The sequence below is a fragment of the Phaseolus vulgaris genome, chromosome 2 (genome assembly GCF_000499845.2).
Source record: "Phaseolus vulgaris cultivar G19833 chromosome 2, P. vulgaris v2.0, whole genome shotgun sequence".
In the NCBI taxonomy this organism is placed as follows: Eukaryota; Viridiplantae; Streptophyta; class Magnoliopsida; order Fabales; family Fabaceae; genus Phaseolus; species Phaseolus vulgaris.
This window is the reverse complement of record NC_023758.2, coordinates 44293696-44307521: the sequence shown is the minus strand read 5'-3', so window position 1 is coordinate 44307521 and position 13826 is coordinate 44293696. Positions and strand designations below refer to the sequence as shown.

General features: G+C 34.4%; 2 protein-coding genes across 3 annotated transcripts; both read right to left on the bottom strand.

Moving 5' to 3' along the window:
* Positions 1-4879: 4879 nt before the first annotated feature.
* Positions 4880-7959, bottom strand: LOC137812484 (uncharacterized). Its single transcript, XM_068614473.1, has 3 exons — positions 7457-7959; positions 5369-5507; positions 4880-5279 (listed from the first exon to the last, which is right to left on the bottom strand). The coding sequence occupies exons 1-3, from the start codon at positions 7829-7831 to the stop codon at positions 5095-5097; spliced, it is 699 nt and encodes a 232-aa protein (XP_068470574.1). The 5' UTR covers positions 7832-7959; the 3' UTR covers positions 4880-5094.
* Positions 7960-8762: 803 nt separating this feature from the next.
* On the bottom strand, positions 8763-13558 carry LOC137812482 (ras-related protein RABC1-like). Of its 2 annotated transcripts, none has more exons than XM_068614470.1 (7): positions 13395-13558; positions 13142-13313; positions 12984-13052; positions 12756-12821; positions 11696-11817; positions 10315-10443; positions 8763-9066 (listed from the first exon to the last, which is right to left on the bottom strand). In XM_068614470.1, the coding sequence occupies exons 2-7, from the start codon at positions 13275-13277 to the stop codon at positions 8959-8961; spliced, it is 630 nt and encodes a 209-aa protein (XP_068470571.1). In that variant the 5' UTR covers positions 13278-13313; positions 13395-13558; the 3' UTR covers positions 8763-8958. The 2 variants fall into 2 exon arrangements, with proteins under 2 accessions (XP_068470571.1, XP_068470572.1); XM_068614471.1 differs by having other exon boundaries at positions 13142-13286.
* Between the last annotated feature and the right edge of the window lie 268 nt (positions 13559-13826).

Below are 13826 nucleotides of genomic sequence, written 5' to 3'. Positions count from 1 at the left end.
ATGGGGAACATTGAGAAAGGAGTGTCAACTAGAAAATCCTTGAACAATTTCTGTGAAGCAATGGCCTTTGTATCTCAAGTTGAACCCAAGAATTTGAATGAAGCTCTCAAGGACAGCAACTGGATCTTAGCTATGCAAGAGGAACTGAATCAATTTGCTCTTAATGAGGTATGGACTCTTGTTCCTAGAATACCTGAGATGAATGTAATTGGAACAAAATGGGTATTTAGAAACAAGATGGATGAGCATGGAGTGATCACCAGAAACAAGGCTAGGCTTGTAGCTAAAGGGTACAATCAAGAAGAAGGAATAGACTATGATGAGACATATGCACCAGTGGCTCGATTAGAAGCTGTTAGACTGTTGCTTGCCTTCTCCTGCATCAAAGGGTTCAAGCTATTTCAAATGGATGTGAAAAGTGCCTTTCTAAATGGCTATATAAATGAAGAGGTATTTGTTTCACAACCACCAGGTTTTGAAGACCATCAACATCCAGAATATGTGTTCAAACTCCAAAAGGCTCTCTATGGACTCAAGCAAGCTCCTAGGCAATGGTGTGAGAGGCTAAGTGATTTTCTCACCTCACAAGGCTATGACGGAGGCACATCAGATAAGACCTTGTTCATTAAGAAGAAAGGAGATGACTCAATTTTAGTACATGTATATGTGGATGATATCATTTTTGGATCAAACAATGGAGAATTGTGTGAAGCTTTCGTGAAAGTCATGAAGAGTGAGTTTGAAATGTCAATGATGGGTGAGTTGAACTATTTTCTAGGCTTGCAGGTCAAACAACTCAAGGATGGCATTTTCTTAAGTCAAGCTAAGTATTGCAAGGATCTGCTGAAGAAATTAGAAATGGAAAAGTGTAAACCAATCACCACACCCTTCTCAACAAGCTGTCATTTGGATCATGATGAAGCTGGAATTTCTGTTGATGAAACCAAATACAGAGGACTCATAGGATCACTACTGTATCTCACTGCCAGCAGGCCAGATATAATGTTTGCAGTGTGCATGTGTGCAAGGTTTCAATCTGCTCCTAAAGAATCACACTACAATGCTGTCAAAAGGATTTTGAAGTATTTGCAAGGAAGTAAAGAAGTTGGCTTGTGGTATCCAGGTAATATTTCATTAAGCTTAACTAGTTATTCTGATTCAGATTTTGCAGGTTGCAAAATTGACAGGAAGAGTACAAGTGGAACCTGTCATCTGCTTGGATCAAGCTTGATTTCATGGCAATGCAAAAAGCAGGCTTGTGTAGCTCTTTCCACTGCTGAAGCAGAATACATTGCAACAGGGAGTTGTTGTGCTCAAGACAACAATTGAATGATTTTGGTATCTTACTTAACCATATACCTCTGCTGTGTGATAATACAAGTGCAATCAACTTAACCAAAAATCCTGTCATGCATTCAAGAACCAAACACATTGAAATTAGGCATCATTTTCTAAGGGAACACATATCTAATGGAACATGTGATATTAAGTTCATTGGTACTGATTTACAACTTGCTGATTTGTTCACAAAACCATTAGCCAAAGATAAGTTTAATTTTCTGTTTAATGAATTGGGTATTATAAATGTCAATTGTGCATAGCAGTGAAAAATTAAATCTATTTATTCGCAATTGAATTTGTTTATTTTCTGCACTGATATGCATTGATGACTAGGAAAGAGAAATTTTGATCTTTGACTGCCTGACTGACCTAGTGGGCATTAACCTCTGTACCTTTGACGGTTTTGGTCATGGTTATGTAACCGATTTGATGGTTTGGGTGCTCAATAAAGGCATGAGTATATGCATCGTGACCCTAAATATTTGTTGCACATTTTCAAAGATTCTCTGCACAAATTCAGAGCATAAAATCTTCACGCATATCCACTCATAATTGCCATATCAACACATTCATTTCTATATAAATCTGTGTGAATACTTGCTACCCACATTGGCTATTCTTTTTCTGTTCTCACCATTTGAAACCAAGAAAAGAATTCAGGTTCAACCATGGCTTCTTCTTCCAAGAAACAGAAAAATAAGGGGAAGCAAACCACCTTTCAAGGTGTGTTAGAAGGATGGTTCGCTGGAAATGAAGAAGGCATCAATGCCTACATTCATGAGACAAGCAGGAAGTAGATCAACATACCCAAAGTGCTGGATTTCAACTGGCTGAAATCTGAAAAACTGGTAGAAACAAGGGCTGTGTTGAAGCACCAGAAACTGAAAAAGATGCTGGAATTAACGGGTAATGTTTATCCTGACTTGGTTAAGGTGTTTTATACTAACCTCACATTGGATGGGAAGAATGTTGTCTCTTATGTGAAAGGAATTAAGATGAAGATCACAAGTGAGGTGTGGAACTCTGTGGCTGAAATAAAATATGCTGGATTGAAAGTAGGAAAGGGAAATACCAGTGGAATCCAAGAATTCAACAAACTGCAATATTATAAGAGTTGCATGAGAAATCCTACAGAGAGTATAAACAGGTTCCATGCAGGGCATTTGAACCTCACTCCACGCCTAGTTGCATACATCATAGCATGGCAACTGATTCCTAGAGGAACAAACCATGTTGTCTTACATGAAGAAGATCTCATTCTCCTATATTGCATCATGAACCAGATTAAGGTAAACTGGGTGTTCATTGTCAATGAACACATGCTCAAGTCAAAAAGGACAAGTGGATGGTTCTCAAGGATAAGGACCCTCAAGCAGAACATGAGGATGAGGATGAAGCTGTTCCTATGGATGATGACTCACCTGCTACCCAATTTGTACATGAGGAAGTTGCTGCAAATGTCATAGTTGCCTATCAAGCTCCAGAATACCGAGGAGAACCAATGTCTATGTTTGAGAGGCAAGTGTTGTATCGTCTTGATGTAATGTCAGCAGAACAAAGGGCATACTTTGAGACTACTCATGCAAGGTTTCAACACCTTGATGATCAGATTGAAGGGGTTCAGGCACAGCTTGCAGAGTTTTACTACAAGGATCAGTAGTCTTCTGTTTTTAATGCTGTTTTTATCATTTTTCAAATGTCTGTAATGCTGAACAATATGGTTGTATTTTTCTGGACTATTATGGTTATGGTTTCTGTTTCATATTTGCTTTCTCTATGCTTATATGCTGTTTGATGAATCCAAAGGGGAAGAAAAATAGCTGCTGAAAACTGAAACAGGGAGTTAATTCTGCACCTTAAAACCATGTCTTATGCTATGCAATATTGCTGTTTTTTTCTGGTTTAAAATCTGGTGCAGTGCAGGTGCTTAAAGCAACAAAGCTACGAGGTTAGCTATGGGGATTTGTCTCCATCAAACAGGGGGAGATTGTTGAAGATGGTTGTTGCCCCTTCAAGATTGTGTTTGATGAAGACTTATATGTACATTTCATTTGTATTTTGCTTTGCTTTAAGTATGTCTTAGGTAGTGCTTAGAGGTTGTCTAAGAGTGGGCTTTTTGCTGAGTAACTCACCTCATAACCACTGGCCATGTGATAAGAACAAGCATAAGTTTTCTTAAACTGTTTTTCACATGTTTTACAAAAAACACGTTTACTGCATAAAAATAAATCTGTTCTTTTCTAAATAAACAGATTCATTTTTAAACTGATGCCTTGGATAAGTCTTGTAAAATTAGATTCATCTGTAAATGAATAGATTCTTTTTGTCTCTGGTGCCATGTCAAGCTTAAACGTTTTCAGTTTTATCTCAGCACCAGAATGGTTGACTAAGTCTCCTCACTTAACAAATTCTCTAACTGTTTTTTAAAATAAATCTGTTCAGTTTATTTTCAATCTGTTCATTTTATAACAGCTTTAACTGTTTTTCAAAATTCTGTTATAAGTTGGTTTTCTATAAAATGAAAACTTATTTCTGAGTTAATAGTCGTTCATACATTTGCAAAAACAAGTTTTACAGCAGAGAATCAAAAGTTTACAAAGGATTAGCATTTGTTCTTCAAAGATTTCGAAAATCACAAAGTGCTTGTTCTTGGTTTGGTTCCATAAGCTTGGTGTGAGGTGCAGCTACTGTTCTAGCAATCTTACCTACTGGTTTAAGGCAGATCTTTGTATCCTCAATCAGGTGTAGTCGTTTCACTTCTTATTTCTTGTAATAGTTTGGTTGAACACTCTTCTTGATAGGTTTTCTTGGAGAGTGTGTGTGAGCTAAAATAGTTTTTTTTCAGCAAGGGTACCTAAGTTCTTGTAGGTTTCAAGAACAGTGGGAATTGTACTTGATTGTACTGTGTTTTAGTGATTTCCACCTGGTTTTGGTGAAGACTGGATGTAGCTCAGTTGAGTGAACCAGTATAACTGCTTGTGTTCATTCTCTCTCACTCTCTGCAATTTCGTTTCTGCATAATTGATAAAACAGCAAAGAAATAAATCTGTTCAATTGAAAATAAATCTGTTCTTTCTGGGCACTGTGCATACTGTTCTTAATTTCTGAAAAAGTTGTTTGAATATGACAAGAACATATATAATCTGCTAAAAGCCACTGGAACATATATAATCTGACAAGTATGGTAAGAAATTCCTTGGAAAAAAGAAACTTAAAAGGGAAAGACAAACTTAACTAATCAACTTTTTATTTGGTTGAATCATTAATTACAACATATGAACATTCTAATCAAAATTATTTGGGCGATTTCGACCTTTTGCTTTTATGCCATTGTCTGCATTATGCAGAGTTAACAATGTTATATTGAAATATTTGATTTGGTATTAGTATCAAACCTTTATATATTACTATTGAAGCATGCACTTCGAAACATTAAATAAATTTAATGATCATAATCGTTATCTAAGAATTCTAACATTTTAAATAATGTCTCATCCTTATCATTAGATGATAGGTTCTGAATAAGAAACAATGTCACAAATTTTGGGAAATACCTTTCTGTTATGTATTGTAGGAAACAGTGAGAAGATTTTATATCAGTGTTCATTTACATTTCAGAACCAAAAGTGTTAAAATTGGAAAAATTAAACAAATAAACGAAGTTACATATTTGAAGTCATAAACTGATGAAGTCTTTATATAGCTGGCATCACTTAGTATGGGTTAACCAAAACGTATTAATATTATGAGATCTTAAGACAGTGTGATGAAGTGCTGCAGAGAACTGATCAAACTTGGAGGCCAGTGCTTTGTGTCTCTAACATATGAAAGGTCTGTAAAATGGGGATCAAGAAGAGTTGCAATGGCAAACTGGTTTTCAGCAAGCAAAGCAGCGTGCTTATCTGCATATAAGGCTGCTGCAAGAGCTGCATGTATTTCTGTAAGGGGGGAAGATGTAGGATTAGAGAAAAGTGAGCGTTTTCCATTTGCAGCATGATCATGGGGTGCAAAAATTCTAAGAATATACCTGGATATCCTTTTAGAGATATTGAAACGTCCTCCATCTCTGCAATTGCTTCTTCTCTGTCACCAACTTCATACAGGGCCAATGCTCTTCCAACCCTTGCATACTCTGAGAATGCCAAGTCTTTGTAGCTTTCAACAACCTGAAAATAACAGGCAGGGATGTATGTTAAGAAACAGGACACAGTTCAAATAAGAAGAAAATAATTGAGGGAATTATGAAATTGTATTATTTGCAATGCATAGGGAGAAGTGTATAAAAAATAAGGTTTATATATACTAATAAGCCAACAATGCTAACCAACCTCTATCTCCACTAACTATTTCTAATAATGTATATCAGATTACAGCATCAGTCAGATGATTTAACCATGGGATATGAGAATAAACTTGTTGAAACTTAGAATGTGATTTGTGATGCCACGAAATAGTTCAGGTTGAGCCAACAAATATAATTAGCTGAATGAAGTGGCAAGGTAGATGAGTTGATGATAAACAGTTCCTTGAGCTTGGAATCTTAATGAGGTGTTGAACTAAGGAGCAATCTGGGGGTGTCATTAACTGGGGCTTCTATGAACTTGATTGGAGTCCTTCACTCCAAGCCTGTGCAAAGCACACTTTTACCAGGTTTAGCAGGTGATGGAAGAAGGTACGGCAAACCTCCCATTAACATAAGAATACTGCATTTGTTTCAAACTAAACTCCTCTAATTTCCAATTCTTGGTATAAATTTTGCACAATACTCAATCTATTACGAGTACTTCATAAAATTGAGATTGTATGGTACATCTGCCTTGCTTCCAATTCAATATCCTTTCTGTTTTTGGTTCCATTATTAAAATTTGAATCTGTCAGGAGTATAGTGAAACCCCATAATGCCTACATAATGCAATAGTTATATTTAAAAAGCTACTGCGTAGCATGGCCACTGATCAAATATTATATAACTATGAAGTTATGACCAATCCTTTACCTCTCTATATCTCCGTATAAATAAATATGGCTGGCATATTCAGTTTCCAAATTGAACCTAGAATAACCCAATCACATAAATATTTGCTTTGCCCTTCCGTTTCCAGTGTTCATGTGAAACAAATCTCATCTATTATTTCACTCTTAAAATTTACAAATATGGGGTTGTCATTCAGATAATGGAACAAAGTGACTGATTTACATTTCATGTAAATGATGTTGTATCCAATGAACAATGTCATTGCTATGCTAACTGAACAACATGATCATACATCAACAAAGTTGAAGAATAAGATGATAGTTTTAACTTCAAAAATTAGTATTTGTTGGTATTAGCATTACTAGCTGAAAATTTTTACTGGAATAGCACATATCAATTTCTTTTCAGGCAATTCTATTCACAAAAGGTGGATTTCCCACAAAACACTTTTTTCGTTGAAATGATTTATTTCTCAATTAAGGTTTTGATCAGCCAAGACAGAGATACAACTCAATCTTGCTGATAAAAAAAGGAAAAATATAAAAAGATACAACTCAATCTTAAAGTGAACACACACTTTCAGGGGAATCTCAATAAATGTTATACTTTTCTCATAAAAAGAAGATAAATGAAGAACATAATAAACAGTTCTATCATAGATTCATGGAAAGCCTGAGATCATCATCAGACTCATCACTACTCTGAAATTCAAAAGTAGTAACCTAAATGGAGTAATCTGAATTAGCTATCAAGAAGTACATACATTTTACTCATTAAGACCCTCTGTTAGCTCCTAGTTTTTCAAAGAGTAAACAGTCTATGCACTGTGCTATCTAATCAGAGATCATAATGCAGAATAAGTTTATTGATTTTTACTTTAAAAGTCGTAATACCACATTTTTTTCATTGTGTCTGATAATGTATAGAAATTAAATAGCTTTCAAAACGTTATTTGTTTTTATCCTTTTTTAGTGTGCAAAAACAATAATAAAAAAGTAAAAAAATACTAAAATAAATAACAATTTAAATGAATACAGATTAAATCTGAAGAGCGGAAATGCATAACCCTAACCCATATAATACTAAGAGTAGTTTGGAAATGAAAGAACAAAGGAAAGCTAAATAAGTGCACATCATAACCTGAGAAAAGTAACCAAGAGCTGCAGTAAAGTCGCCCTGAGCCTGCAATTCCCTCCCTTTCTCCAACAAATCCACTGCTTGAGACACTCTCTGTGAAACTAAAGCACTTGCTTCTCTTTCAGCAGCACTTAGAGGGTCATACATTGTGGCAGCATATGAAGAAGAAGACCCATGTTGAAATTTATCAATAATTGCACCGTTACCATCCCCAAAGCTGGGAACAGGAAGAAGAAGGAAACTAGATAGGGGCAGAGAGAAGAGGAACAAACGCCTATTTGGAAGTTGAAGAACTCTGCTCTGAGAATTATAGATTTTGGTTTTGGGGTTCCGCAGAGGAAGATGGGAAATGGGTGTTCTGCTGCATGCAACCGCCATAGTTGTGTTGTTTTGTGCTGTGTTGTGAGTTAGGAACCAAAGTCTAATCTAAGGAATCTCCGAAACCATAACTGAAGTGAATTAAGCGCGTGAGATGAGATATTTTGGACTCCTTATCAAATAAATATTCAATGGTTAACAAACGATTCAATCTTGTATTTTACAAGTTGGTGCTATTTTATTTTAGATATATTTCAATTACTCTATAAATACAGTGCTTTTTAACAGTTTATAAATTATTTGATCCAAGGCAGAAGATCTAATTATAGAGTGGTATAATGTATGGAATTGAGATTTATTTGTAAGTATTTCAAAAAATATTTTTTTTTTTTAACAAATACTCATTGTATTATTTGAATTGAATTGAAATTTTAAATGTAAATCAATCGCCCATTTATTATTAAAAGATGTGACTCCCTTCGAGTCTGAAAATTTAGTATTTGTTCAATGACCAAAACTATGTTCAAACATATTTGCCGTTCAATTGTAAATTACCGTTTAAAATAAATTTCGTAGCTTTGATAATAAATTTTAAAATTATAGAAAGGATAATTCTCTATTAATTGACAGTATTAAACTGTTGATATTATTCACTAATAAAAGATATCTTTAATAATATAACTTTTAAGATAACTATTATAAAAGTAAATTAATGTATTATGTATGTCAAATTGTTATTAGATAACAATAAAATAAGAGTTTTACAATATCAGTTCCTGTATTATTTATCATCTTTAGAGTTTAATATACATGCTGTCGTTACCTAGACATTATATTGCTCAAGGACAGCCACATCAACATTATATTCAATTTTTAGTGGTATAAATACTATATCAGATTATATCTACAATCTTTTTTTTCTAATTTCCACGTCTATATATGCTATTAAATATGACTCAGACAAACAAAAAATCCACAGAGAAAATAAAACTGCAGACAACCAACCATCATTATATTACATCTAATATTCAAGAAAAAACAAACCCTGAAAATTTTAAAAAAATTGGCTTCCTATGATTCTAGACAACCAGCAAAGTATGTTCAGATTCTTAAAATGGATGCAGCGCCCTTCTCTTTGAGATCCTCATTCTTAAAATGCAGGTTTTTAGTGAAATAGTTTCTTCAAATCAGCAACAACTACTTGTAGATGCATCAGATTGGGGTGGCCTGTCCTTAAAAATGTTATTTCGTACACCCTTTGAGCCATCGGCTATGAGGCTAGGTGTATCCAAAATCTGCACACACTCAAGGGAAAAAAATAAACAAAGCAATATCATGGTTATCATTAGCTATTGGTCATCACAATTCAAAAAATACAATTCATTTCAATGTATCACCTAAAACTAAATTTTCTGTTGTTCTCAACCTGTGTCTATTATATCTATAAATCATCAGGCATTAAACTTGTGAAAAAACTACCCTTTTGTGTCTATTATATTTGTTGGAGATCCTACATCGATTAGAGATAAAGATATTTCATAACTGATAAACAAAAGCTCCAACTGGTAAACGATTGGTTGTGATGGTATGGCAAAGATAAACTGACACAAAAGTTAGAAAGTTGTAGCTATTAAGAGGTCTTCCATATAAGAAAAGGAGTCTATTCTCAACTGGAAGTTAAGAGGTCTACTTGCCAAAGTCTCGGTTGAAAAGTAGTGTAGTGGACATTTTTCACTTTACCTATAAATATGTATACACAACACTACATCTTAGACTATGATCTTTGAACTGTTTCACTATCTCCTTGCGAACATGCTTGTGGTGTTCAGGTAACCTATAAAGTTGATCAAAGGGTGCATGGAACTGACAATTTCCATCCCCAGATACTTTGACTTCACATAAATTTGTCTTGTGCGTGGGACTATATATTTGTTGGGCTTATTAGGTCACCCGCTATCGGACCATTATCGAACCACCTATAATATATAGTCTCACGCACAAGTTGGTAGCATCGGCGTGAGGGGGATGTATTGGAGATCCCACGTTGACTAGAGATTAAGACATTTCTTAGTTTATAAGTAGGTGCAAACCTCACCTTATAGCCGGTTTTATGAGGTTGAATTAAGCTTAAAGTTCACTTCTTAATATGGTATCAGAGCCATATATAGTTTATCCTAGTGAATGTTTATGTTGAGCCTATCATGTCACCAACTATCGGCCGCTATAGGACCACCCATATATAGTCTCACGCACGAGTTGGTAGTCTCGGCGTGAGGGACGTGTGTTAGAGATCCTACATCGACTAGAGATAAGAGAATATTTCATAGTATATAAGTGAGTGCAAACCTCACCTTATAAGCCGAATTTATAAGGTTAAGTTAGACTTAAAGTCCATTTCTTAATAATATCTATATATCTAAATCAAACATTTTTTGTGTTCAAATCACACACACATAGAAAGGGTAAGGAAAAAAAATTACCATAGCCTTTTAAATAATAGTAGCATTTTTACATGCATAATCTGGGTATGTCTCTTAGCATACCTTCAAAACAAGCTCTTCAAAGCATTGTTGAACGTTAACTCGAGTTTTAGCACTGCATTCAGTAAAAAGGCAGCCATATTGCCTGGCGAAGTCTATTCCTTCTTTCTTTGTCACAACTCTATCACCCTCCTGAAAAACAAATGTCACCATTATGGATATCCAAGCCCTCTAATGGAACACAAGCAATGACTATTCAATAATACGATGCACAAGATAGAACAAGAAAAAATTAGGACATGTAGCTGACAAGACACTTGCAAGAGTTTAAGCTAGATTAGTATAGTTGAGCGGCCAAAATGGGGTCCATGCAATTCAGGATCTGTATTTCAATAAATACCATAAAGAAAAGTATTAAACCTGCCTCTTTGTCTTGTTTTCAGAACATTTCTATATAATTTCCACTAGTGATATCCAACAATCATTTTTTAACATTACTTTAAGTAAGACAAGCAAATATGCTAGAAGAACCACAACCAAAAAACACAAAACACATTAAATTAAGACAAGTACTTTAGAACAAAGGAGCTCACAAATTCCTTTGTAAATATGTAATAGACACTTCTCTACAAAGACATGCTGACACCCTTCTATAATTTGAGTTTAAATCTAACTTAACTTTACAAAATCAACTAGTTAACACTAAATCTATTTGTAAGGTGAGATTTGCACTCTTGCACTAACCACATATCATTGGTCATTGTGAGGTGTCCAACACACCTCTTCATATTGAAAATTAAATATCTTTGAGTGTGACGTTTGAAGGACTGAACCTCTGTAGTTGACCCGGATAGATAGTGAGTGACCCAATACATCAACAATAATCTTCAAGATAAACTCTTAATACCATTTTATAATTTGGATTTAGGCCTCATTCAACTTTACAAAATGGTCTTATAAAATAATAAAATTTACATTCCACTAATAAACTTTATTTTAGCCATACCATTGGTCAATAAAAGATCTCCCACAACCCCTAGTGGATGACAAGGGGAAAAAACTACGTTCTGTAACACATGGAAGGAAGGAAACTTTTAATTAAAACTAGGGTACTAAAGCCCATTATAAAACACAATGACTCCCATAAACAGAAGAAAACAGTAGCAAATGATTTTGCCCCTTACCCTTGCAGAAAATCTCAATAATGAAGAGAAAAAAATCTGGTTCAAAGACATTTTATCCACTAAACATAAATGTGTTAAAAGATATTTGATGTTATTTTCTGTGGAAAAATTTCCTCAATATTTGAATTGAAATGGAATCCAAGGTCTCAAGAAGGAAGAAAACTTATACTGGACAAGCATTGATTAGGAACAACTCCCGCATGGAAATTCAACACTATATAATGGAAGCATACGATTGTAAACCTCTTAAATAAAGATACCTTGTCGACTTTGTTTCCAACAAGCATCTTGATGCAATCTTGATTTGTTGAATAAAGGTCTATTTCCTTTGACCATATATCAGAAAGATTTGTAAATGTATCTCGCCGGGTTACATCATAAACTGTATCAGTTAGAGGAACAAAATTAACAGCTAATCCAAAAGTTAAATTTCAACACTACATTAGCTTGGAAGGAGCACCTCCCGTCCAAAGACCATTAAACACATTACATCTAATCAGATATCCAGCCATTTTGGTGGTGAATCCAACAAATTAGAGAATGAAAATTGAAGTTTGGTCATTGAATTATCACTAATCAACTAGATGACATCAATTCACTAACAAACCAACTCATTCCAGGATTATTCACTAATATTCATACCAGCGCTCAAAGCAAATCTTCACAGGCAACATGAAAGATATTCAACTCTCCCAATAAAGCAATAAAATTTGGATTTGATTATAATAGACATAGATACAGTATGCTGAGGAATCAGGATCACTATGTCACCACATGAAGAAAAAAAATTAATGATGGATGAAATAAGAATGCGATTCCATAACCTACCATGGCAAAGTTTTGTCTTTAACTCCTCCCAGCAAGTAACTGACTAGCTCAATACATAAAACAGAACATGCTAGATTACCCCGAGATTAAGGTAATATTTGTTTTTTTTTTAAAAAAAACAGCTTACATCAGTCTTTAAAAAAAAGCCAAATCCAAATTTAAATAAATAAGTATTGGTTTAATATTTTATTTCAATGCATGTAAAAATGACAGACCATTAAGGTGAAGTATAAATATATGCTATTCGAAGTGTAGACACTGAAAACCATACTTGTTATTATCCTTTCACTGAAAAAAAATGGGAAAGATTTCACTTTACAGGAATTCACCGTAAGACAGTACCAGCGTAACAAGAATGTGAACACTGAACAACATATCCTAGAATACATTGTAGTCCAGGGTCCAATTCAAGGTAATTCACATTTTCACCAAGTCCAGTAAATGCACAATAAGGGAAGAGGGAAAGCAAAATGATGGAAACTGGAAACTTGCCCATGATGATTCCTTGTGCCCCTCGGTAGTAAGAACTTGTCAGGGTTCTGAATCTCTCCTGACCAGCTGCATTATATACATATATACACATGTATAAAAAAAACAGAGTCAGTCAAATATGGTATTGTCCACAATAACTCTAACCAGGCAAAAATCCTCCATGAGTGAATAAGCAAGAGCTTCAACAAAATGAAACAATAATTAAGAAATGACACTATATGTGAATACCAGTGTCCCAAATTGCAAGCTTAAGCTTTTTACTCCCCATTGTCACATATTTGACTTTAAAATCAACACCTGCAGGAGGCAGCATCAATTGAAATAAGACGCCGAGGTGCAAAGAAATGGCTATTGTAATATAGAAGTCAAAGGAGAAATAAAAGGACCAATAGTGGGGGAAAGATCTTCAAAAGCATCAGTGGTGAAACTGAGAAGAAGACTACTCTTGCCAACCCCAGAGTCTCCAATCATCAACAACTTGAACAAATAATCAAATTCTTGTGTCCCCGAACTCAAATCCATCGCACTCAACTGAATCAATCACACGCGTCAAAAACCCTTCATCACCGACAAAATAAGAATATAAATTGATTTCAGTTCATGATGAAAAAGAAATGTATCGAGGAATTTGTGAATTACCTAACGAATGAAATCCAAAGGAAAAAACAAATTGAAGAAGATAGGTTAGCCCAAAAGTTGCGAATTAGACATAAAAAGGTGTGTGCAATTCTGTTTGTGTCTCCCGAGAATCTCCTTCTGTTAAGAAAATCACTACTGTTGTTATTTACTTCACCAACAAGCATAACTGAAATTGAAACGACACTCTTTATTTTTCACTCAAAAAACTTATTTTTTTCTATAATTTCTAGAACACTTAAAATTATAACTCATAATTACTATTTAAATAAAGACTTTTTAATAGTTTTAATAGTCACTTTTCGTACACTAAGACTGTCTAATTGGTATTATAAATGTTATTTTCTAACCAAAATTCATTAGTTATATACTAAAGCATAAATCATAAATGGAAAGAAGATCGCACCTAGATGAATATCAATTTACAACATGTAA

Bases quoted from the DNA above. Each gene is read 5' to 3' on its own strand.
- LOC137812484 (XM_068614473.1), bottom strand. From the start codon at position 7,831: ATGGCGGTTGCATGCAGCAGAACACCCATTTCCCATCTTCCTCTGCGG. The intron at 5,508-7,456 runs GTTATGATGTGC...TGTTATTTTCAG, and splicing joins CTCTTGGTTACTTTTCTCAG to GTTGTTGAAAGCTACAAAGA. The intron at 5,280-5,368 runs GTATATTCTTAG...CCCCCCTTACAG, and splicing joins ATCTCTAAAAGGATATCCAG to AAATACATGCAGCTCTTGCA.
- LOC137812482 (XM_068614470.1), bottom strand. From the start codon at position 13,277: ATGGATTTGAGTTCGGGGACACAAGAATTTGATTATTTGTTCAAGTTG. The intron at 13,053-13,141 runs GTCCTTTTATTT...TGCCTCCTGCAG, and splicing joins AGATCTTTCCCCCACTATTG to GTGTTGATTTTAAAGTCAAA. The intron at 9,067-10,314 runs GTATGCTAAGAG...GAGTGTGTGCAG, and splicing joins TTGAAGAGCTTGTTTTGAAG to ATTTTGGATACACCTAGCCT.